This window comes from Acomys minous (genome assembly GCF_964271855.1).
Source record: "Acomys minous genome assembly, chromosome: 1".
NCBI classification, from domain to species: Eukaryota; Metazoa; Chordata; class Mammalia; order Rodentia; family Muridae; genus Acomys; species Acomys minous.
Window position 1 is genome coordinate 153,401,985 of NC_140483.1, and position 19,289 is coordinate 153,421,273.

Here is a 19,289-nt window from a genome sequence, read left to right on the forward strand (position 1 = left end):
TGGTAAACTTTCACCTGGGACTAAGCAACAAAATGCTTTAATCCTATCTTCTATACTGGAAGTGTGTTTCCCTGTACTTATGTATCATTGGCAACAGCAACATGCACTCATCTTGACCTATAGAAGTGTCTGTTGTTTCCATGTGGTCATGTAAAGTCACTTTTATCAGAAAATTGCATCATGAAACAATTTTATTCCAAGTATGTGACAGCAGCAATTCATGATGTCTTAGAACTGCCAGACACTTAAGCCAAGAATTTCTATTAATTAAACATAGCTGAGAATATGCCAGGCAGTAAGGCTTCTCTCCTTCCTCCCTCCTTCCCTTCCTGAAGTGTAACTAACTAGTCAATGTGTTAGCAGTCATATTACATTCCTAGAGAACTAGTAAAAACTAACAGCACTACTTCAAAACACCAGGTCATGCAGCTTTTATTTACCATTTAGTATCTTTGGGGTGTAGACGAGGTTTTTCTTTCAAATAAGTCTATTTCATGCTTAGGTAGCTAAGTACACATTGCAGAGGATTTATGACGAAGTTGCATATAAAATACAAAAATCTGTTACATATACATCCATTTAATGACAGATTGCACAGTTCAATAAGTGCCAATGTCAAAGTAACTCCCTGAACTTAACAAGCAGCATGAATATACTGTGACAGCAGCAGGTAGAAATGTTCCACAAGGGCAGGCAGTGCTCACACAGCACAACCGCTGACAGGGCACCAACCAGTGAGTGAGGTCACATCTTTATTCTTTGTCTTGTTGTTACATGAGGAGAGAGAGAGAGAGAGAGAGAGAGAGAGGGGGGGGGGGAGAGAGAGAGAGAGAGAGAAAGAGAGAGAGAGAGAGAATACAGAAAGGCAAGAAAAGAAAGAGCGAGAGAAAGGGCAAGGCAAGGGGATTTGGCAGCCCCCTTATAAAGGTGGACTATGTTATATACAAGACCCCCCAGGAACTATAAGTTGGGCATGAACATTCAATGAAACAGCTACTCTTGACCACCAAAACTGTAGACCATTTTCATGTTTAATTCAACAGTCACATTTCAGACATCTCCTTTTCCTGTATCCATAAAGAAGTAGTTAGTGAACTAATGGCAGGAATAAGGAAAAGGGCCTACAAATTAGTTATCTGTGTGGCAAACAGAAATGAATATATAGAGAAAAATTAAATCATTCAAGATAGCTTTGACAAATAAAGACTGATGATATATGCACGTACAGGTACTTAAACCACTTGTTCACCAGTTCCAATATTCCACAATTACAAAATCCTAGTTATTAACCTTTTAAAATAAACATTTGTATGTATACCAAACACAAACTACATTTGATACAGTAACACAGCACTAACAGCTGTGAAAATGATTTGGCTGGCAAACATGAAGGCATTAAGTATATAAATTAGAAATGTGCTCAAGAAAATAAAAGAAATATAATTCAATAGCACTAAGGTTTGGGTGTCTTAGCACCGCTCTCAGCACCAAGGGAAATCCCCAATATTACGTAACAAAAAGCTTTAAAAGCATAAAGTTTGATGAGCTACAGGCCAAGCACACCATTCCTGTCCTTACACTCTCATCTTTAACATATACCTGACCTGCATCGCATTCTTGCCAAGGTGGTGCCCTGGGCACTGCAGATGCAAGTCTGGTAGGTCCTTGGTATATTCCCTGCTGATCAAAAAAACAAAAACAAGAAAATAAAACCACCATGTCCTGAGAAGCCACAGATTTCTGAAGAACATTTGAAACCATTTGTTTTTCTCTAAAGCAAAAGCCAGTCGTAAGTGCAATTCTACAACATATTCTTTAAAATTCATGATGTTCTGCAAACTCACTACTACAGTCCAGTACCAGGAAAGATGATACTGAATGAGCAATAAACATTTTAGTTGTAAAACCCTTTTCAATCAGAAATGATCTCAAACGTAGTGGAAGCTTAGGTACTATCAGTGGCAGTATTGTTCAAACTTGAATAGCAACCTACTTGTGAATTAAGAAACGAATATAGTGAGTCTGAAGAACATTTACAACAGTGAGAGAGAGAGATGAAAGTGTATCAAACTTAGCAACTAAGTATTTCTTCACAAAATATCTACTTCAGTTAAGGATTTTACATTCAGGCATACAGACACCAACACACGCACACACGCACACGCACACACACACACACACATGCACACATATGCACGCACACACATTCTGAATCATGATGTAAAAAGTTATTTTTATTGTGAGTCACAGTTAAAAATATTTAAAATACACTGGTCTAGAGAATACCAAATTAATAAACATGGAGTTTCGACCAAAAATATTGAACACAGAGATTTTCCAGGTGATGATGTCATCAAGGAGACAGTACTGAATATATAAATCAAAATTGTGCTCCAAAAAGACAAGCTTGAGTTTTTAGCTTATCATAAACACTTAAGTCAAAGCAACCCTGCACCCCTCAGCAGGTGCAGGAGCAGCAGAAAGCAGGGGAAGACCCTGCCAGCAACAGTTTACTGGGCGTGGTATCATGCTAATTTCAAAAAGAACATTTAAAAAAGAAATTCCCAGACAGTTCATTAGAAGGCTTTCCATCTATCCTTCCACGTCACACTGTATGCAATGCAGTAAGTAGTAGAAAATGTTAAGTTATTGTTAAAGTTCTGAGATTTTAAGTGATTAAAACCAAGGCAGTCTCTAAATTTTACTGTTGTTTTAGATTTTGGAAAAATACATAATCACAAATTAGGACAGAACAGCCTTGTTCCAAACTATTTTCATTTTCTAGTAAAAGGACATCAATCAGAATTTTATGGAACCCAAATTATCTTCATCCTATAAACATGCTGAACAACTCTTTTCTAAAAAAATTGACAACCTACGCACAGGAAATGTATAGCATCTGACTTTCAAGAATCCAGTGATATGAGCCAGTGTAGCTCTAGTGTGAGAACTGTGGCATGGCACCCTACGTGGACCTCCCTTTGGAATTTCTAAGATGGGGCAGGGTAAGCACTGACTTGGTAGCAGATTGAGGAAAGCATCCAAGACAGGACATTAAACTCTGGGTCTGTGGTCTCTGCTCCCAAATCCTATTTCTTCAAGGTGTATAAGAAGTGGGGCTATACATTGAGTGACTTACAGGATCCCTTTCTGCAGTAAGTTTAGCACGGACATAGTTCTCAGATTTTAATCCAGCTTGCAGTAGTTTCAGTTCTTTTACCAATGATTATTTACCATTACTTTTTGAAACCCAAGTTCTATTAAGCTCATTTAGCCCACATTCTTTAAAGACAAGTAAAATAAAGCTAATAAGGAGCAAAATTTAAGGCTTTTTATTTATTTATTTATTTCAGCCAAGGAATGATGCATGCTACAGAGTAATCTTTACTTTCCCCCACTTGGTTTTTAAAGAATACCACCATTTCCAATCCCAAAAGAACATGGCACTTGTTTGTTTCTTCCCCTTCTCATTCATTCCAGACTTTCAAGTGTTTTCTTCAATACTGAGGCTTTCTCCTGCAGCTCAGGTCTACTGTCTGTCTCCATAGTAGCTAAAGACTCAATCAAGAGTCCTCTGCATTCTGCTGTCAAACTTTCCCACTGTTTAGCTTCTGAATGGAAAGAAAACAGAAAGAAAACCATTATAGAACAAGAAAGAAAGAAAGAAAGAAAGAAAGAAAGAAAGAAAGAAAGAAAGAAAGAAAGAAAGAAAGAAAGAGGAAGCAAGCCCAAAACCTTTTCTCCATTTATCCTATCCCCCAACAGCCACACAACAACTCTATAATTAAGAGAACAGCATATAACAATCACAGGTTGGACAGGTTTCTCAAATGCAGTTCCTGACAACAGCCTGAAAGCATGTCAGGGAGCTCTACCCTTCCCCCAGGACGGGCGAGACATGGGGAGATGAGCTATATACTACAGCAAGGGACAGGAGCAAAAGTGTCATCTCAGCCACAATGGAAGGCTATTTATTTAATAAGGTACATGAAAAAAATCTTTAAAAGTTTCATAATTGTACAATTTAAGGAGGTAACAATTTATTACCTATTTCTTAAAAGAAAGCCCTAGAGAACCATATGCATATTGAAATTTTTTAAAAAATAAGAAAGCTCAGCAAATCTTAACTTCATCTATAAAGTACTGTTGTAGCAGGGCCTCATATAGTTCAAGCTGGCCTTGAACTCATCTTCTTGTCTCTACTTCTCAGGGCTGGGATTACACACCTGACCACCACGCCCAGCTTCATGCAAGTGTTTTAACTTCACTTTTGTCATCTAGCACATACTAATATCTACCTGGAAAACTAAGAATTCAACCATATGGCTAAGTGCCTAGGTGTTTTAGTTTTAACAACAACAAAAATCGATCACGTGATATTTACTATCACTAAGTCTAAAGAGCCCATTTTTGTAGAGACCTATAATAGGTTCTGCTAAGCAAAAAAGACGGAAAAATACAAACAGCAAATTCACAAGGTTGTGAAAAATTTTTTTTCATCTTCTGCACTATTAATTCATGGAATAGGAGACTAGGAAAAGGAGAAGGGAGTGAAAGCGGAAGGGTGAATGGGCCTCTTTTTGAAACCATGGGGTGAAAGTTGGTTTTTTTTCTACCGTTGACATAACACTGAATTTATAAGGTTCAGAGGGACGGGGGAGGGAGGGAAGGAGAGAGGGGTGGAGGAGAGGGAGGGAGGGAAAGAGAAAGAGAAGAAATAGGACTAGAAACATGCTATTGTCAAATATGGTGACTCAGATGGGCCTCTTCCTGCTGTGTCCTGTCACCTACACGCACACCACAAGTCTACCCCATCACTGCCAACCACCTCTTGTAACTAACCAAGAGTATGGCAGAACTCATGACAGAGACAAAACTGTATTACTTTGAGATGACTATAGCTTAATAATTTGTTAGAAATATATAAACATAGAGAACAAAATTGAAACTCTTAAGAGTTAATGATTTTAGTTCTCTATTTTATACCATAAGCAAGAACAGAAATAAAAAAATGTCTAAAGTGTATGCCATGAAGTATCCTGGATTTCTGGTGCTCTAATCAAATCCATGAAGCACTCACCTTCAAGTTTTTTAAACAGTAATTCTATCACTGACAGAGCTTCTGTTCTCACAGATGAGTAGGTCTTATTTTCTAAGAAGAGAAATACACAATTCATAAGTATGTCTTTTTTTTTTTTTCAAGACAGGGTTTCTCTGTGTAGTCCTGGCTGTCCTAGGCTCACTTTGTAGACCAAGCTGGCCTCGAACTCACAGAGATCTGCCCACCTCTGCCTCCCACAATGCTGAGATTAAAGGCACCAGGTCATAAGTATGTCTTAAGGACAGAACTTCTGAGATTAAATTAATGTTACTGAAAGAGAAAAAAGTTAAAACTCTGTGGATTTTATTTTGAAGTAGACTTCTATTTGATAACTATTATCAAGTACTTAAGTTACATTGTATGTGCACATTCACTATTCTGAAGTACTACAGACAGCAGCCATTAACCCTAAGTGGTAATATTTAAAAGACCCAACTTAGATGTGGGAGATTCAAAAGACATCATCCCAAATGCACAATCACCATCACATCACACATAAGGCAGGTCTTTAGTTTACATTATTCTCCTAATTTTTCCGAAGATCATCATCTAGGGACACTTAGAAACCTGAAAAGACCACTCTGTTAGCTTCCAGTTCTATATCCACAAAAGCAAGCTACTTCCAAGAATTACAAGTAAAACAAGCTTTGTTGGTACATAGTCTTTCACAAAAGGCATTGAATTTCTGGAGAAACTGTCTAATAAAAATTAATATGCATCTGAGTCCACAGCAGGGAAGGAAGTACTGCAAAAACTGACAGTGGCCCACCAAAAGGACAGGGGAATCAGTTTGAAAGGACTTCAATTAGCCATGTTTAGGACAACTAAATAACAAATTAATTAATAAAAATAATCAGGTGCTGGAAGGATGGCTCAGCATGTAACCCTCTTGTAGAGGTCCAATGTGCAAGTCCCTACACTGGCAGTTCACAGCTGCTTGTAACTTCAGTTCTGGGGGACTGAACACCTCTAGTCTCTGTGGATACTAGTACTCACTTGTACATAGATATAATTAAAAATAAATCCTAAAACTAATTAATTATAAAACAGTATGAGGTTGAGGAGGAGGCTATGAATCAATACCAGTTAATAATGAATAAATAAATAAAAGAATCTTTTTCAAAATGAACTAAAATAATATTAAATAAAACAATATTAATCAAAAATACTTATAAAAATAAAAGCATTTATTTAAACAAAGTAATATTAAATAAAATAAAATTAACTACATGGTTAACATGGAGAAAAGGCTAAAGTTGCAAAAAAATCACCATAGAAAAAATTTGGCTAAGAGAAGACTCATCAATGCATACAAAATCTAAAAATTAAACTTTGAAGAGAAGTACATTGACATGGTCTTACAGTTTCTTCTCATGAACTGTTTAATAGATGTAGCTTTGAAGAGGATATTATTTGAATAATCTTAAAGTATGTTCTCAAGCACTACCTACTATACATAAGGAAAAATAAGAATGATACTATAGAGAAAAGACACAGTACTTGATTAGTTAAACAAAATTAACATAAGGAAAGCTGTGGACAAGGCATGCCTCTTGATTTAAGGAAAACTATATCATTAACATCAGAATTCAAGTCTAAGGAAATGTCAGACAAAAAGAAAATGAGAGCGGAAAGAGAGAAAAACTTTATCCTTCAAAATCATGAGTGTAATGTAAGAGAAAGAAAGGCTGAAGGAGAGTAGCAGGTGAAAAGAGACTATGAAGATATGACAATTATATTTTATATGTGGTCCTTGGCTGTATTTTTAACGGGGACCTAAAGGGGGTGTGAGATGTTACAAAAAATTACTGAAATTACAATATGAATGAGAAAAAATTGACAAAAGAACACCGTATCTATGCAATACTGTATAAATTTGATAGCCATATTGTTGTTTTATAAAATACACACCGAAGAACTTAAGAATAAAAGGACATGTTGAAAACAATACGCTTTTGAATGGCTCACGAAAAACATGCATACAGAAAGAAGTCTAAAAGATAATAAGAACAGCATCAGCCGATGACTCTTCATAAAGTACATACAGGTACTACCTAACATATTTTAACAACTTGTTATAGACTGGGAAGTATTTCTAAATAAATGGTTAATAATGACATAAAGGCACAATATAAAATTCTACTGTAATTCCAGATAAAACACCTTTGTTAGGGACATATGCACAGGAAGAGAACAGGTGGTAGTTCTAGAAGCATAACTCCAGAAGTCTAGACCTTGACACTCCGCTCCCTGGTTTAAAATCAGGTTTACGCCAAGCATGGTGATACCCGCTGTAACCCTAGCCACCTGGGAGACCGAAGCCTTAAACCCAATCCCAGGCGAGGCAGCACAGAGAAGCCTGATTGAAACAGAAAGGGGTAAGGACGCAGCTCAGAAGTACAGTGCTTTGCAGGAAGGACTGGGCCTGATCACCAGGACCAAAAACAAAATAAACAACAGAAAAACAAAGCAAACCTCATGTTCTGGTTACTTACTCACCTAGAGAATAAGTAATTGATTTACAAGTTTCAAGAAGGATCTCAGACAGAGCTTCAGGATCTGCATGCTCTTCTTCCAGAAGCATTAACCTAAAAATACAAAAGTATATACAATGCTACTCTGGACAGTTTAAAGCCTTCCTAGCATAACTTCTATCTGTATGCGTCACTTTATGTTACTTCAGATACTAGCTGTGTAAATTTACACAATAAACTACTACTCAGCATTTAAAAAAAAAAACCACAAACACCAAGAGGTAGTGGCACACACCTTTAATCCCAGCACTTGGGAGGCAGAGGCAGACAGATCTCTGAGTTCAAGGCCAGCCTGGTCTATAGACTCAGAGTTCCAGGACAACTAAAAAGAACCGTCTCAAAAAACAAACAGACAAACAAACAAAAGACATCATGAACTTTGCAGGCGGGTGGAACTAGAAAAATCATCTTGAATGAGCTAACCCTGCCCCAGAAATCTAAGTATTGTATGTACTCACTTATAAGTGCATATTAATAAGTGATAACCAGGCCACAGTCCACAGACCCAGGCAGGTTAGATCAACAGAAAAGGTCCAAGGGGGTGCATGGATCTCCCTGGGAGGGGAAAGAGACTTTACAGGCAGGTTGGGAGGGGATGGGGATGGAAGGGGACAGGGACAAGTGTGGGAGAGATTGGCTGGAGAATGTGAGGAGAGACGGCTGGAACTGGGGGGGAGGGGGGTTTGTGTGGTGGTGTGGAAACCTAGCACAGTAGAAACCTCCTCGAAGGTAATGCTAATGAGGGCTCCTAGTAATGGGGGATATGGAGTCTCAACTGACCATCTCTTGTAGCCAGGTGAGGCTTCCAGTGGTGGACCTGGGTTACATTTAATTGAGCTGTTTACCAAGGGGGTCCCATGGAAATCCCCCCCCCAAAAAACAGGTGTTGCTAAGACAAAGAGTTGCTCTTTGCAAACTGACAGTAGGGCCCCACTGCCAAGGACAACACCCACACAACTCACTGAACATGGAGAAGTTGGAGCTGGTGTCTACATGGAAATTCACCCCTACATTCTAGTCTCGTTGGTGTGGGTAGGTATTTTGCTGTCTACCAAAAAAGAAACGTGGACAACAGCCCAGTCACAAAACTTGTTACCTATAATCTGCCTTGTCTGCAAAATATGACAAGGCAATAGTGGCACAAACTTGTGTTAGTAGCCAATCAATGGCTGCCTTGACTTAAAGACAACTCCGCAAGAAGGAACGCATGACCCAAAGCTGTTTGGGTAACCAAGAACCAGAGACTTGACACCCCAGAGACTGGTCTAAAAAGGAAAAAAAAGTACCAAAGTATCTATAATATGGCTCCTAATGATATTCTGCTATATTCATAGATCAGCGCCTTATCCAGTCATCATCAGAGAGGCTTCTTCCAGCAGCAGACGGGAACAGATGCAGAGACCCACAGGCAGACATGAGGAGAGAAAGTCTAAATGGGAGGTCTCCATCAAATCCTTCCCCTCAAAGCTCAGGGAATCCCTCAGGAGGAGGTGGAAAGACTGTTTAGAGCCAGAGAGGAGAACACCAGGAGAACAGGCACCCCTGAGCCAATTTAAAGCAAGGCACATATGAGCTCACAGAGACTGAAGCAACAAGCACAGGGCCTACATGGATGTACAGCAGGTCTTCTGCATAGGTATTATAGCTATTAGCTTAGTGATTTATGGGACTCCGGACTGAACTCTTGTGATGGCTCTTGGAACTCATTTCCTCCTACTGGACTGCTGTGTCCAACTCTGATAGGATAGTTTTTTCTTCATCTTATTATATTTTATTTTGTCATGTTTGGTTGTTACCTCTTAGAAGCTTGTTCTTTTCTACTGAGAGACATAAAGGGAGTGGATCAGAGGGGAGGGGAAGTGGGGAGAAACTGGGAATGAGCAGACGGAGAAGAAACTATAATCAGGATGTATTGTATAAGAAAGGAATCTAGTTTCAAAAAAAGAAAAGGAAAGAAAGAAAGAAAGAAAAATAAAAAGAGGAATGTGTAAATGTTAAGAATTCCATTCAAGGGACATGCCCCTTGGACTAGTGTCCATATATAAGTGAGTGTACTCTGGTGCCCCATATTTGACCATATCCCCTGGATGGGAGACCTGGTGGCACTCAGAGGAAGGACAGCAGGCTACCAAGAAGAGACTTGATACCCTATGAGCATATACAGGGGGAGGAGGTCCCCTTCAGGAACAGTCCTAGGGGAGGGGAATAAGGGGAAAATGGGAGGGAGGGAGAAGTGGGAGGATACAAGGGATGGGATAACAATTGAGATGTAATATGATTAGTAAAATATATATTAAAAAAAGAATTCCATTCAATATGGAAATAAAATAAAAACCTGAATCATGAAGCAAATTACCCCTGGAAAAAGGCGTTCATCGACTGGAGGACACCTAGCTGCACTTTCCACGTACTGAGTCTCAGCCGTTCACACATGAGTTTGCACATCTCCTGACGATAACAACCTGAGAAGATGACAAAGAGGGACAGAGGAGGAAGTATGTAAAGAGGTGAGGGACAATAGAGGGAGAGAAAAAAGAATGCAACATTAAAAGAAAGACGAAAGTGGAGTAATATGTGGGACAAAAAATTGCCTTTAAAGACATGGGATTCCCCCAAACCCTTAGCATTACTTTGTATCTAGTTTCAAAGCAACTTTCCTCGATCAGAACTCCCTAAATAACTACACACATAAAAGCGCATCTGTTCTAACGCTTTGCTCTTAAAGGTATCTTGTCCTCCACAGAGCAGGAAAGGCAGCTTCACTACACTGCACTGCTCTTCCTTTGCAAATTCCCTTAATAAAACCAGAAAGTGCAGAGCCCTTAGCGCCCTCTGGAGTCCTCACCAGGTTTGTTTATCAATAGTCTTTTATCATGAGCCTGTCCCAATCACAAGTGTCACCACCACTACACGATTAATAGTGTACTAACAGATAGGAGTATAAACTCAACGAAACTAACAGATAGGAGTATAAACTCAACGAAAGTTAAAAATAAAAGTTGGTTTCAAATGCATAAAACAGGGCTTTCCCAACTTCTCACACTACAGTGTGACATCGCCTTCAACAGGTTGGGCCACAGTCATAGGTATCTGAGGATACGTGACCAAGGAGCCGTAATGGATACCTACTATAAAATTTAATAAGGTTTAAATATAAGGCATGAGAGGAGGGATAAAAATTCTACCCTGAGATCATTTCATAATATTTTGTAATTTGTCTTCCTATTTACACGAGACAAAAATCAAAAAGTATAGCTGATACTGTGAGGTTTAAAAAGTGAGTGTGCAACACTGATATTCTTTTTTTTTTTTCCTTTTTAAAATTTATTCAGATTACATCTAAATTTTTATCCCCTTGCTTGTCTCCTCCCGTTCTTCCCTCCCTCTTTCACCCTATTCCCCTCCCCTAGGTCTGTGACGGAAGAGGACCTTCTCCCCCACTATATGGTCACAGCCTATGAAGTCTCATCTTGGTAGCCTGCCTATTCTTTCTCTGAGTGCCACCAGGCCTTCCCACCAAGGGGAAGTGCTCAAATATGGGGCGCCAGAGTTCATGTCAGAGTCAGTCCCTGCTCTCCACACGACTGTGGATAATGTCCTGTCCCTTGGCTAGATCTGAGTAGGGGTTCAATATTTACTGCATGTATTGTTTTTGGTTGGTGCAGTAGCTTGAGCAGACCCCCTGGGTCCAGATCAACCATCACGATGTTCTTCTTGTAGATTTCTAGGGCCCTCTGGATCCTTCTATTTCCCTATTCTCCCATATTTCTCCCACCTAGAGTCCCAATAGAAGGCCCCTGCACCTATCCCAATCTCCTGGTAAATGAAGACTTTCAGGGGACATCCCTGTTGTGTTAACACTGACATTCTTAAAGAAAATGCCTTCAATAAACAAATGTACATCTCTGTATCTTCTGTTAAACTCTTTTGCATGTGATCTTATCTTTATTATGGAATTCCCTACTTTTAACACTAGTTATCAAGTAAGAGTTAATCATGCTAATGGTGTCACACCATCCAACTTCTACTATAGTCCATAAAGCTACTCACAAATTGATACGTTTCTTTTGAGAAATTATTTTGTGTTGTTACATTTGATTTTTTAAAATGCATTTATTTATTCACTTTACATCCTAGTTGTAGCCCTATGTTCCTCTCCTCCTAGGAAATTCTTCATTTATTACACAAAGAATGATGGCTCAAAGAAAATCTTATGTCTGAGTTTATATATACAAAAATAACACAAAAATTGTCATTGGTGCACAGTGTAGTTCCCAAGACAAGACAAACTTAAATAGCATCTGCCCAAATTTAAGGTCTTGTCAATGAGCTATAACTACAACTTGAACCAATAATCATCACTTACTATTTAGTCCTTTGTAAATGTATGTTTAATTCTGAAAATGTCATGATTTCCTCAATAAAATAGCTATCACTTGCTTACTAAAGACTTGATAGCAAGGCCAGTAATTCTGAGAGGAAGGAACTCTAATATTGCGGGTTTCTCAGAAAAGAGAACATAAAAAAGAGTAGCAAAGTTTTTTTATAATCAAACTATCTATATAAATTGCCTTATGGTTGTTATGAACTCAATTGTATATCCCCAACACTCTTGTATTGTACTAGAAGGCATAATATTTAAAGAAATCATATGGGTGGACCCTAATCCACTCCCCTTACAGAGGGAAGACAGGAAAGGCAACCACTCACAAGCTAAAGAAAAATCTCTGAAGAAACCAACCCTACCAACAAACTCATCTTGGAACTTCTACCCACCAGAACTGGAGTGGGTCTGGGGGAATTTTTTTGTTTAAGCCATGTAGTCTTTGATACTTTTGTTCTAAAGATTTATTTTTATCTTATTTATTTTGTGTATGAGTGCCCTGTCAGCATGTCTGTCGGTGTACCACATGGATGCCTGGAGCCCTCAGACATCCTAGAACAGGAGTTACAGATGGCTGTGAGCCAACATGTAATAGTGGGAATCAAACTCAGCAGGTCCTCTGGAAGTGCGGCCAGTGAGTGTACTTAAATGCTAATGCCTCTCTCGCTCCCTGTGACACTTTCTTACAGTACAGTGATCCATGTACTTATTTGCTGATGGAAGAGTAAATGGATTTAGGGTAAGTCCCACTATTAATATTCAGACTATATAAGGAATATTGTTCCTCTGCCACACAGACACTCTGTGCTCGTCCTACATGACGTCTGGTTGCAGCACTTCCACAGCCTTGTGTTGCAGTGCTTACGTTGGGTTTCTGGGTTCCTGGGCCACGCTTTGCCCAGGCTCTCAAAGGCACCCAGCAGAGACTCCACCTGCAGCTCTCTTTCTTTCTCATTTTCATCTTCAGCTTTGGTGGTCCGGACTCCCATGCTTTCAAGTGAGTTCTAGAATATACCAAAGAAAACAAAACAAAAGAAAATTCTAAATTCCCTTCTTCAAAGTTACAGTTACACTATTAAAACAAGCAATGCATAGGATAGGAGATACTGACCACAAACTGAGTGCTGAGTGCTCTACCACAAATTCTTCCATTTGTATTAAAATTATACATTTTAATAAATTTGAGAAATTTGTAAATGAAAGCCAAAAAATATAGCATATGTAACATTTTTAGTATAATCTAGAAAGACCTGTATTTGGACCAAGAGAATTAAAGATGGAGAGAACTTGGCAATGTTCCAAACACAAATTCTTGAAAAACTGGTGAAGAGGCCAAAAGTCTCCAAAACCCACAGAAATACCCAAGACAGGCTTATTACTGAAAGAAAGCAATTATATGAAGTAGGAGCACCACAAAAGATAAGAATATTTAAAATATTTCATACTTTAAAAATAAGTAGATCAGGCCAGGCATAGCGGCACATGCCTATAATCCCAGCATTTGGCAGGCAGAGACAAGTGGAACTCTGTGAGTTCAAAGCCAACCTAGTCTAGAGAGCTACATGCTGAGTTCCAGGACCCCCAGCACTACATAATAGAAAGAGCTGTCTCAGAAAAACAAAACAAATAAAGAGACCAACAACATCCTTCTCTCCTTATGATGCCCACTTCATTTGACCACGTCCCCTGGATGGGGAGGCCTGGTGGCACTCAGGAAGGACAGCAGGCTACCAAGAAGAGACTTGACACCCTATGAGCATATACAGGGGGAGGAGGTCCCCCTCAGTCACAGTCATAGGGGAGGGGAATAAGGGGAAAATGGGAGGGAGGGAGGAATGGGAGGATACAAGGGAGGGGATAACCATTGAGATGTAATAAGAATAAATTAATAAAATAAAATTTTTAAAAAATGAGTACAATGGTTTCCAAATTCAGCCAGTTATTTTTTTTTCCCAAGCAAAAATTTTCCCAGGACAATGCAGAGGTGAACTATACAACACACAGTATTCCTTGTCTTCATCCTAAATGACACTTGGCATATCCACATCCTACTTGGCATATCCACATCCTACTTGGCATATCCACATCCTAGCAAGGTGAAGTTTACTATGGCAGAGGCATTCACTACATAGGTACTCTCTTCCTTCTCCTAATACTGGAAAAGGATGTCCACATGAAAAACTACATTTCCTGGCCTCATCTGCTGCCAGTGGGCTATGTGATTAAGTGCTGGCCAATGGAACATGAGTCAAAGTGATACGTTTTCATTTCCAGAACTTTGAGAGAAATTATGTGCTCACTATGACCCTCACTTCACCTCCTCTGTCATCTGCCTAGGATAGACCATGAGAATAATATATAAGAAATAGGGAGAGCCAGGCCTGGTGGTGCATGCCTGTAATCCCAGCACTCAGGGAGGCAGAGGCAGGCAGATCTCCGTGAGTTCCAGGCCAGTCTGGTCAACAAAGAAAGTCTAGGACAGCCAAAGCTTTAAAAAAAAAAATCCTTGCAGACTTTATAGGTTTCTAACTATCAAGCCTCTATCTTATTTGATGCCATAATATTTTAGGATTTTTCTGCTTTGACAGCTAAACTTGGCCTAATAAAAAATGCACACCCAGGACAGATGAAAACCTAGGATGATATAGGTAGCCATTACCTTCTTGATGAGGGGTATGACAATGTCAGAAAACTCCTGGAATCTGTCTTCTTTGGTGGCTTTCAAAACATCAGCTGCACAGCTGATTGCTACAATCTTATATTTGAGGTTCTCTTTGCAACATTCCTTCAAGACGGCCTGAAGAATTTCGTTTATGGTGGGCTGATTGGGCACAGACTTTTCCAACTCTGTACTATAGGAGCCACACAAAACCATCAGAATCATTACAAAAAGCTACAGCTTTAAGCTTCATTTTAAGAAATGACATGTTTATTAAAAGAACATTTACCTGCAAGCTGTCACCACACAGGCAATGGCTTTTAGTAATTCTTCCTGGTAAGTTAAAAATGAAGAAATACTATTAAACCACATGCCACATTCTCTCTGGTAAGACTATAATCACCCCATGAGTATTTTATAACCATAACAAAAACTAACATATATCTTACCTTTAATGCACTTATGCACATTACTCTACCCAAAACAAGATCACAGTCAATTCAGTATTATGTCCACGAAACTGTGGTGGTCAATAATGACCTTTACAAAACAAAGTACAGATTGCCTCAATCTCATGTTCCTCATGGAATGCTCACTATACGTATTTTTCTATAGCCCTTCTGCAAAAAGTTTCCAATTCTCAAGCCCTAGCAATGGGCATCTTTGATGTGAGGATTAAGAAGCTGCTCAGTATACTCACATATGGCCAATTCTGGCTCTGCTGAAGGTCAGTATGCACAAAACGGTGACTTGGTTTAAGAGGTAACTTGTAAAAGCTGAATGTGTAAAATATAGCAAGCTCTAGTATTACTATGCTTTATTCAAGAGCATGTGAGACATACTTTGATATAAAATGTCATAGATAATCAGGCATAGTCTTCCACTAGCTAGAAATCCTAACTGCAAAAATAATACAAAGTCACATAAAATCAGATCCCTCTTCTACAGTCAGATGCAGTCCCACCTCTTCAGCATGAATGGTCCTTTACCTTTCCTGCCCACGTTCTCCCAGCCAGGCCTTGCACCAACGCACTCAGGATCATTCCCAGATAAGGAGGTACAAGAGAGGTTGTTTGTTTTGCAATTGATGCCATAGCAATTGCACCCTGGGCTTTCATTTTCCAAGACTGTGATTGTAAAGCCTTCTGGGTAATAGTTATCAACTCCTGCAGGTATAATCGAATTCCTCCAAAAGAGCCTACATTGAAAAAGAAGAAGAAAGAAAAGCTAAAACAACTCTTAAGTGACAAGAAAAAATTTAAGAGATTGTTTTTAAATGTGAGTCAGTGCCATTCATCTAAAGCAGTGTCTGTCAACTAATAAAAGACAGCACTTGGAGAAGACAAGTGTGTGAGTAGTGAGATTTCTTTTTGTAATTAGGAATTCATGAACTTGGACATACTGTCAGGAATGTTATTTTCAAAGATCATCATCACTACAGCTCTCAATAATACTCTAAGGCCACATAAAATCACAATCAAACTCACCAACCTAAGCAAAGTTCTCCTTTGCTTAGACACAGTTTACATTCTCTCACACAGACAGTAAGTAATAAATCAAAGAAAAGAGTTCTGAGTGGCACTTTGCAAACATGGAAAATTAGGATGTGCTCAAAATGTGACAGATATTCTTCAAGTCATTGGGAGAGTTATGAATAGACAACATGAGTCAAAACTTCCAGCTGTGTTCTTAGGAAACACATCTATTTGGAGCCACCATTTACTAACCAGGTACATTGTCCTGCCACACTTCGGTCCACAAATTACACTCTTCTTTTTCAGATTTCTCCTCATCAGCAATTTCATGCATGCCTAGAAATGCCAAGGGCAGCACTTCTTTGGCATGGTTCTTCAATACATCAGGGCTGTATCTTCCAATTGCATGAATAGTCAAAGCACAAGAGGTCTTGTAGACAGGTTCTCAAGAGAAGAAACCAAAACTTTGTTAGCATTTAACTTTTTTCAGGGTGTGATCTAAATAAATCAATTTTAAAATCTTCTAACAAAACAATGTACTGTTTATTTGGTTACTATCTAATTTTAAAATGATATTTAAAAAAAAGAATGGTACCTTCTTTCTCCATGTACCAGCTATTGAGTTTCTGTAGCAATTTTTCAGTGCTGCTATCCCGAGAAGTCTGAAAAAAACAGCAATCCTAGTCATTTCTTTACAATTACCAGAGTTGTACTTAACTGAATAAGAATAAATTCAACTCACCCGAACTAAATGGCCCATGGCAAATGCACAGGATTTCTGAATTACACTGTTTCGATCTGTCAGACCACTAAGCAAAGCACTCATAAGTTTACCTACAGAAATAATTTAAAACAAAAACAATAGTGTGGTTAGCCAAACACTGTTATGCTCCCAGTACGAAAATCCCATAATCTTAAGATCAATCATGTTTACGATAGTAGTTTAGATCTTTTGAATATTATTTGTAGTATTTACTTCCTTTCTCTCATTTATTTAAAAGGTAAAAATTAACTTCTGCCCAAAATATTGTGAAAAAGGTACAAAAATGAGAGCTACATACAGAAACCTCACCTAAGAGCCTATATAGAAGAGAAACTAACTTATGCAAAGTTAGCTATAAACAGTAAAAAATTTTTAGAAAGTTCGGCATAATAAAAGACACTTTTATGTCCTTATGCCACTGACAAACTTACTTGTGAGACAAGAAAAAGTTGCTAACAAAATGACTGAGTCAGAGGTTTGAGTGGAGACAAAGCAAACAAACATATTCAAATAAGTTTCCTCTCAAAACTTTGAAATAGCAAGGCATGGTAGTACACAACTTAATCTCAGCACTTGGGAGGCAGAGGCAGGTGGATCTCTGTGAGCTGGAGGGCCAGCCTGGTCTATAGAGAGAGTTCCAGAACAATCAAGACTACACAGAGAAATCTTATCTCAAAAACCCACAAACAAACAAACTCTGAAATAAATACAGCCGTAACACATGGGGCATGCACGGCCCTACCCCACACATATGAAAACTCACCTGAGTAAGGTGTTAGGTCCTGGGGACACTGAGTAGTTAAAGACACGATGACACTGGCACAGCCTCCCTTAAGGTCACAAAAACAAAGGTCTAAATTTGGTGCCACAATATTCTATCAAACTACTTCTTTTAGGCACCAGCAATTTAAAGAAAAAATACATGAAGTCGAATAGCTCTTCTGGGATTCAATATAGAAAAAGGAAAAACATTTTCAACTAATTATAGAGATTATTGTTTTAGGAGTAAGAACTTAGGAAACTGTGAATAAGAAAAATAACAAATATAACTCTCAGGAATAACATGTGTCATCACAAACAACTATATTAACTATAATTCCATTTCTAGAAAATTTCAAAACAATTTTATGTGTACAAAGAGAAAAATGGTACTTTATTTAATAGCTCTTTAAAATATGAAAAGTCAGATATGCCTTATATGACTAAAATAAATGATGTGCTGCTGTAAGCAGAGTATCACACACCCTACAGAACACAGTGCACAGGATACACATGTGGAACACACAGGAGCGAAACACACAGATATAGCAGCAGCTTGATTCTTGAAACTCTCTAGCAGTTCCATCCTTTCTCGTTTTCTCTCACTTGACCTCACTGATTATATTCCAAATGTGTTATTTGACAGGTTCCCTGTACATATATGTAGGCTAAACCAAGTAAAAGTTCAATTATTTTTAACTTTTGCCTGATTTATATGTTAATTAGAATTGAAGTATTAATCTTATCATAAGAAGAAATAAATTATTTGTTTCTTTTAAAATGAGACAAAGTTGGGTGCCATAACACACACAATCCCAGCACTGCCAAATCTGAGACAGGAAGGCAGTGTGGGGACACCTCAAATAAGTTATTTGGTTTAAAACAAAATAATTTAACAGTAGGAAAAAAACAAGCAGATGAAAGGGGTATCTGGCCTTTTTAAGATTCTAAAAAAAAAAAAAAGCCAGATATTTTTCTATCCAAACACTTATTGACTCTTACATTAAAACATCTAATCACTGCCTAAAATAATTACTCCTTAACAGATGAACGAGCTTCTCCACTAACTGGTAATAACTGAAAATCCAAGAGCACTAACATGGCAACCAGAAACAATTCTACTAACAAGAGCAAGACAAGCAGAATTAGACAGCATGTAAGCATGACAGCATAAAACATGATGCTTGTAATCTCTGTACTAGGAAATACAGGCAGAAGGATCAAAAGCTCAGTCTCCTCACGTATATAGAAGTGTGAGACTAGACTAGGCTACAGGAGACCTTGACTCAAATAAATAAATACTTCAAATCAGTCCCACATTTAAAGTTACTCACATAACAACAGAAACAAAATATTTAACATTCATTATGTTTTATAGAAACATTACCTTTTAAACATGATGGTCATTTTTTTTAGTTACTAAAGATATATACTTCCTCCTATAAAAATACACTTCTGTGTACTAGGATAGCTGTGTACTAGATGGCTCAGTAGGTAAAGTACCTCCTGTGCAAGCATGCAGACCTGGGATCACATCAGCATCCACATAAAAATCCAGGTGGAGGCAGGGAGAGCTAGATCCCCAGAGCTTGATGACAGCCAGCTGCCACACCC

General features: G+C 38.4%; 1 protein-coding gene across 4 annotated transcripts in view; it reads right to left on the reverse strand.

Moving 5' to 3' along the window:
* Positions 1–1,015: 1,015 nt before the first annotated feature.
* Positions 1,016–19,289, reverse strand: part of ECPAS (Ecm29 proteasome adaptor and scaffold) — a 119,858-nt gene continuing 101,584 nt past the window's right edge. For all 4 annotated transcript variants that reach the window (XM_084779192.1, XM_084779191.1, XM_084779189.1 and 1 more), the window contains 12 exons: positions 17,680–17,746; positions 16,896–16,987; positions 16,749–16,815; positions 16,406–16,597; positions 15,668–15,876; positions 14,968–15,011; positions 14,679–14,871; positions 12,885–13,023; positions 9,992–10,097; positions 7,601–7,689; positions 5,081–5,152; positions 1,016–3,611 (listed from right to left, as the gene is read on the reverse strand). In XM_084779192.1, coding sequence (XP_084635318.1) covers positions 3,472–3,611; positions 5,081–5,152; positions 7,601–7,689; positions 9,992–10,097; positions 12,885–13,023; positions 14,679–14,871; positions 14,968–15,011; positions 15,668–15,876; positions 16,406–16,597; positions 16,749–16,815; positions 16,896–16,987; positions 17,680–17,746 — 1,410 coding nt within the window. In that variant the 3' untranslated portion in view covers positions 1,016–3,471. The remainder of the gene's footprint in view (positions 3,612–5,080; positions 5,153–7,600; positions 7,690–9,991; positions 10,098–12,884; positions 13,024–14,678; positions 14,872–14,967; positions 15,012–15,667; positions 15,877–16,405; positions 16,598–16,748; positions 16,816–16,895; positions 16,988–17,679; positions 17,747–19,289) is intronic.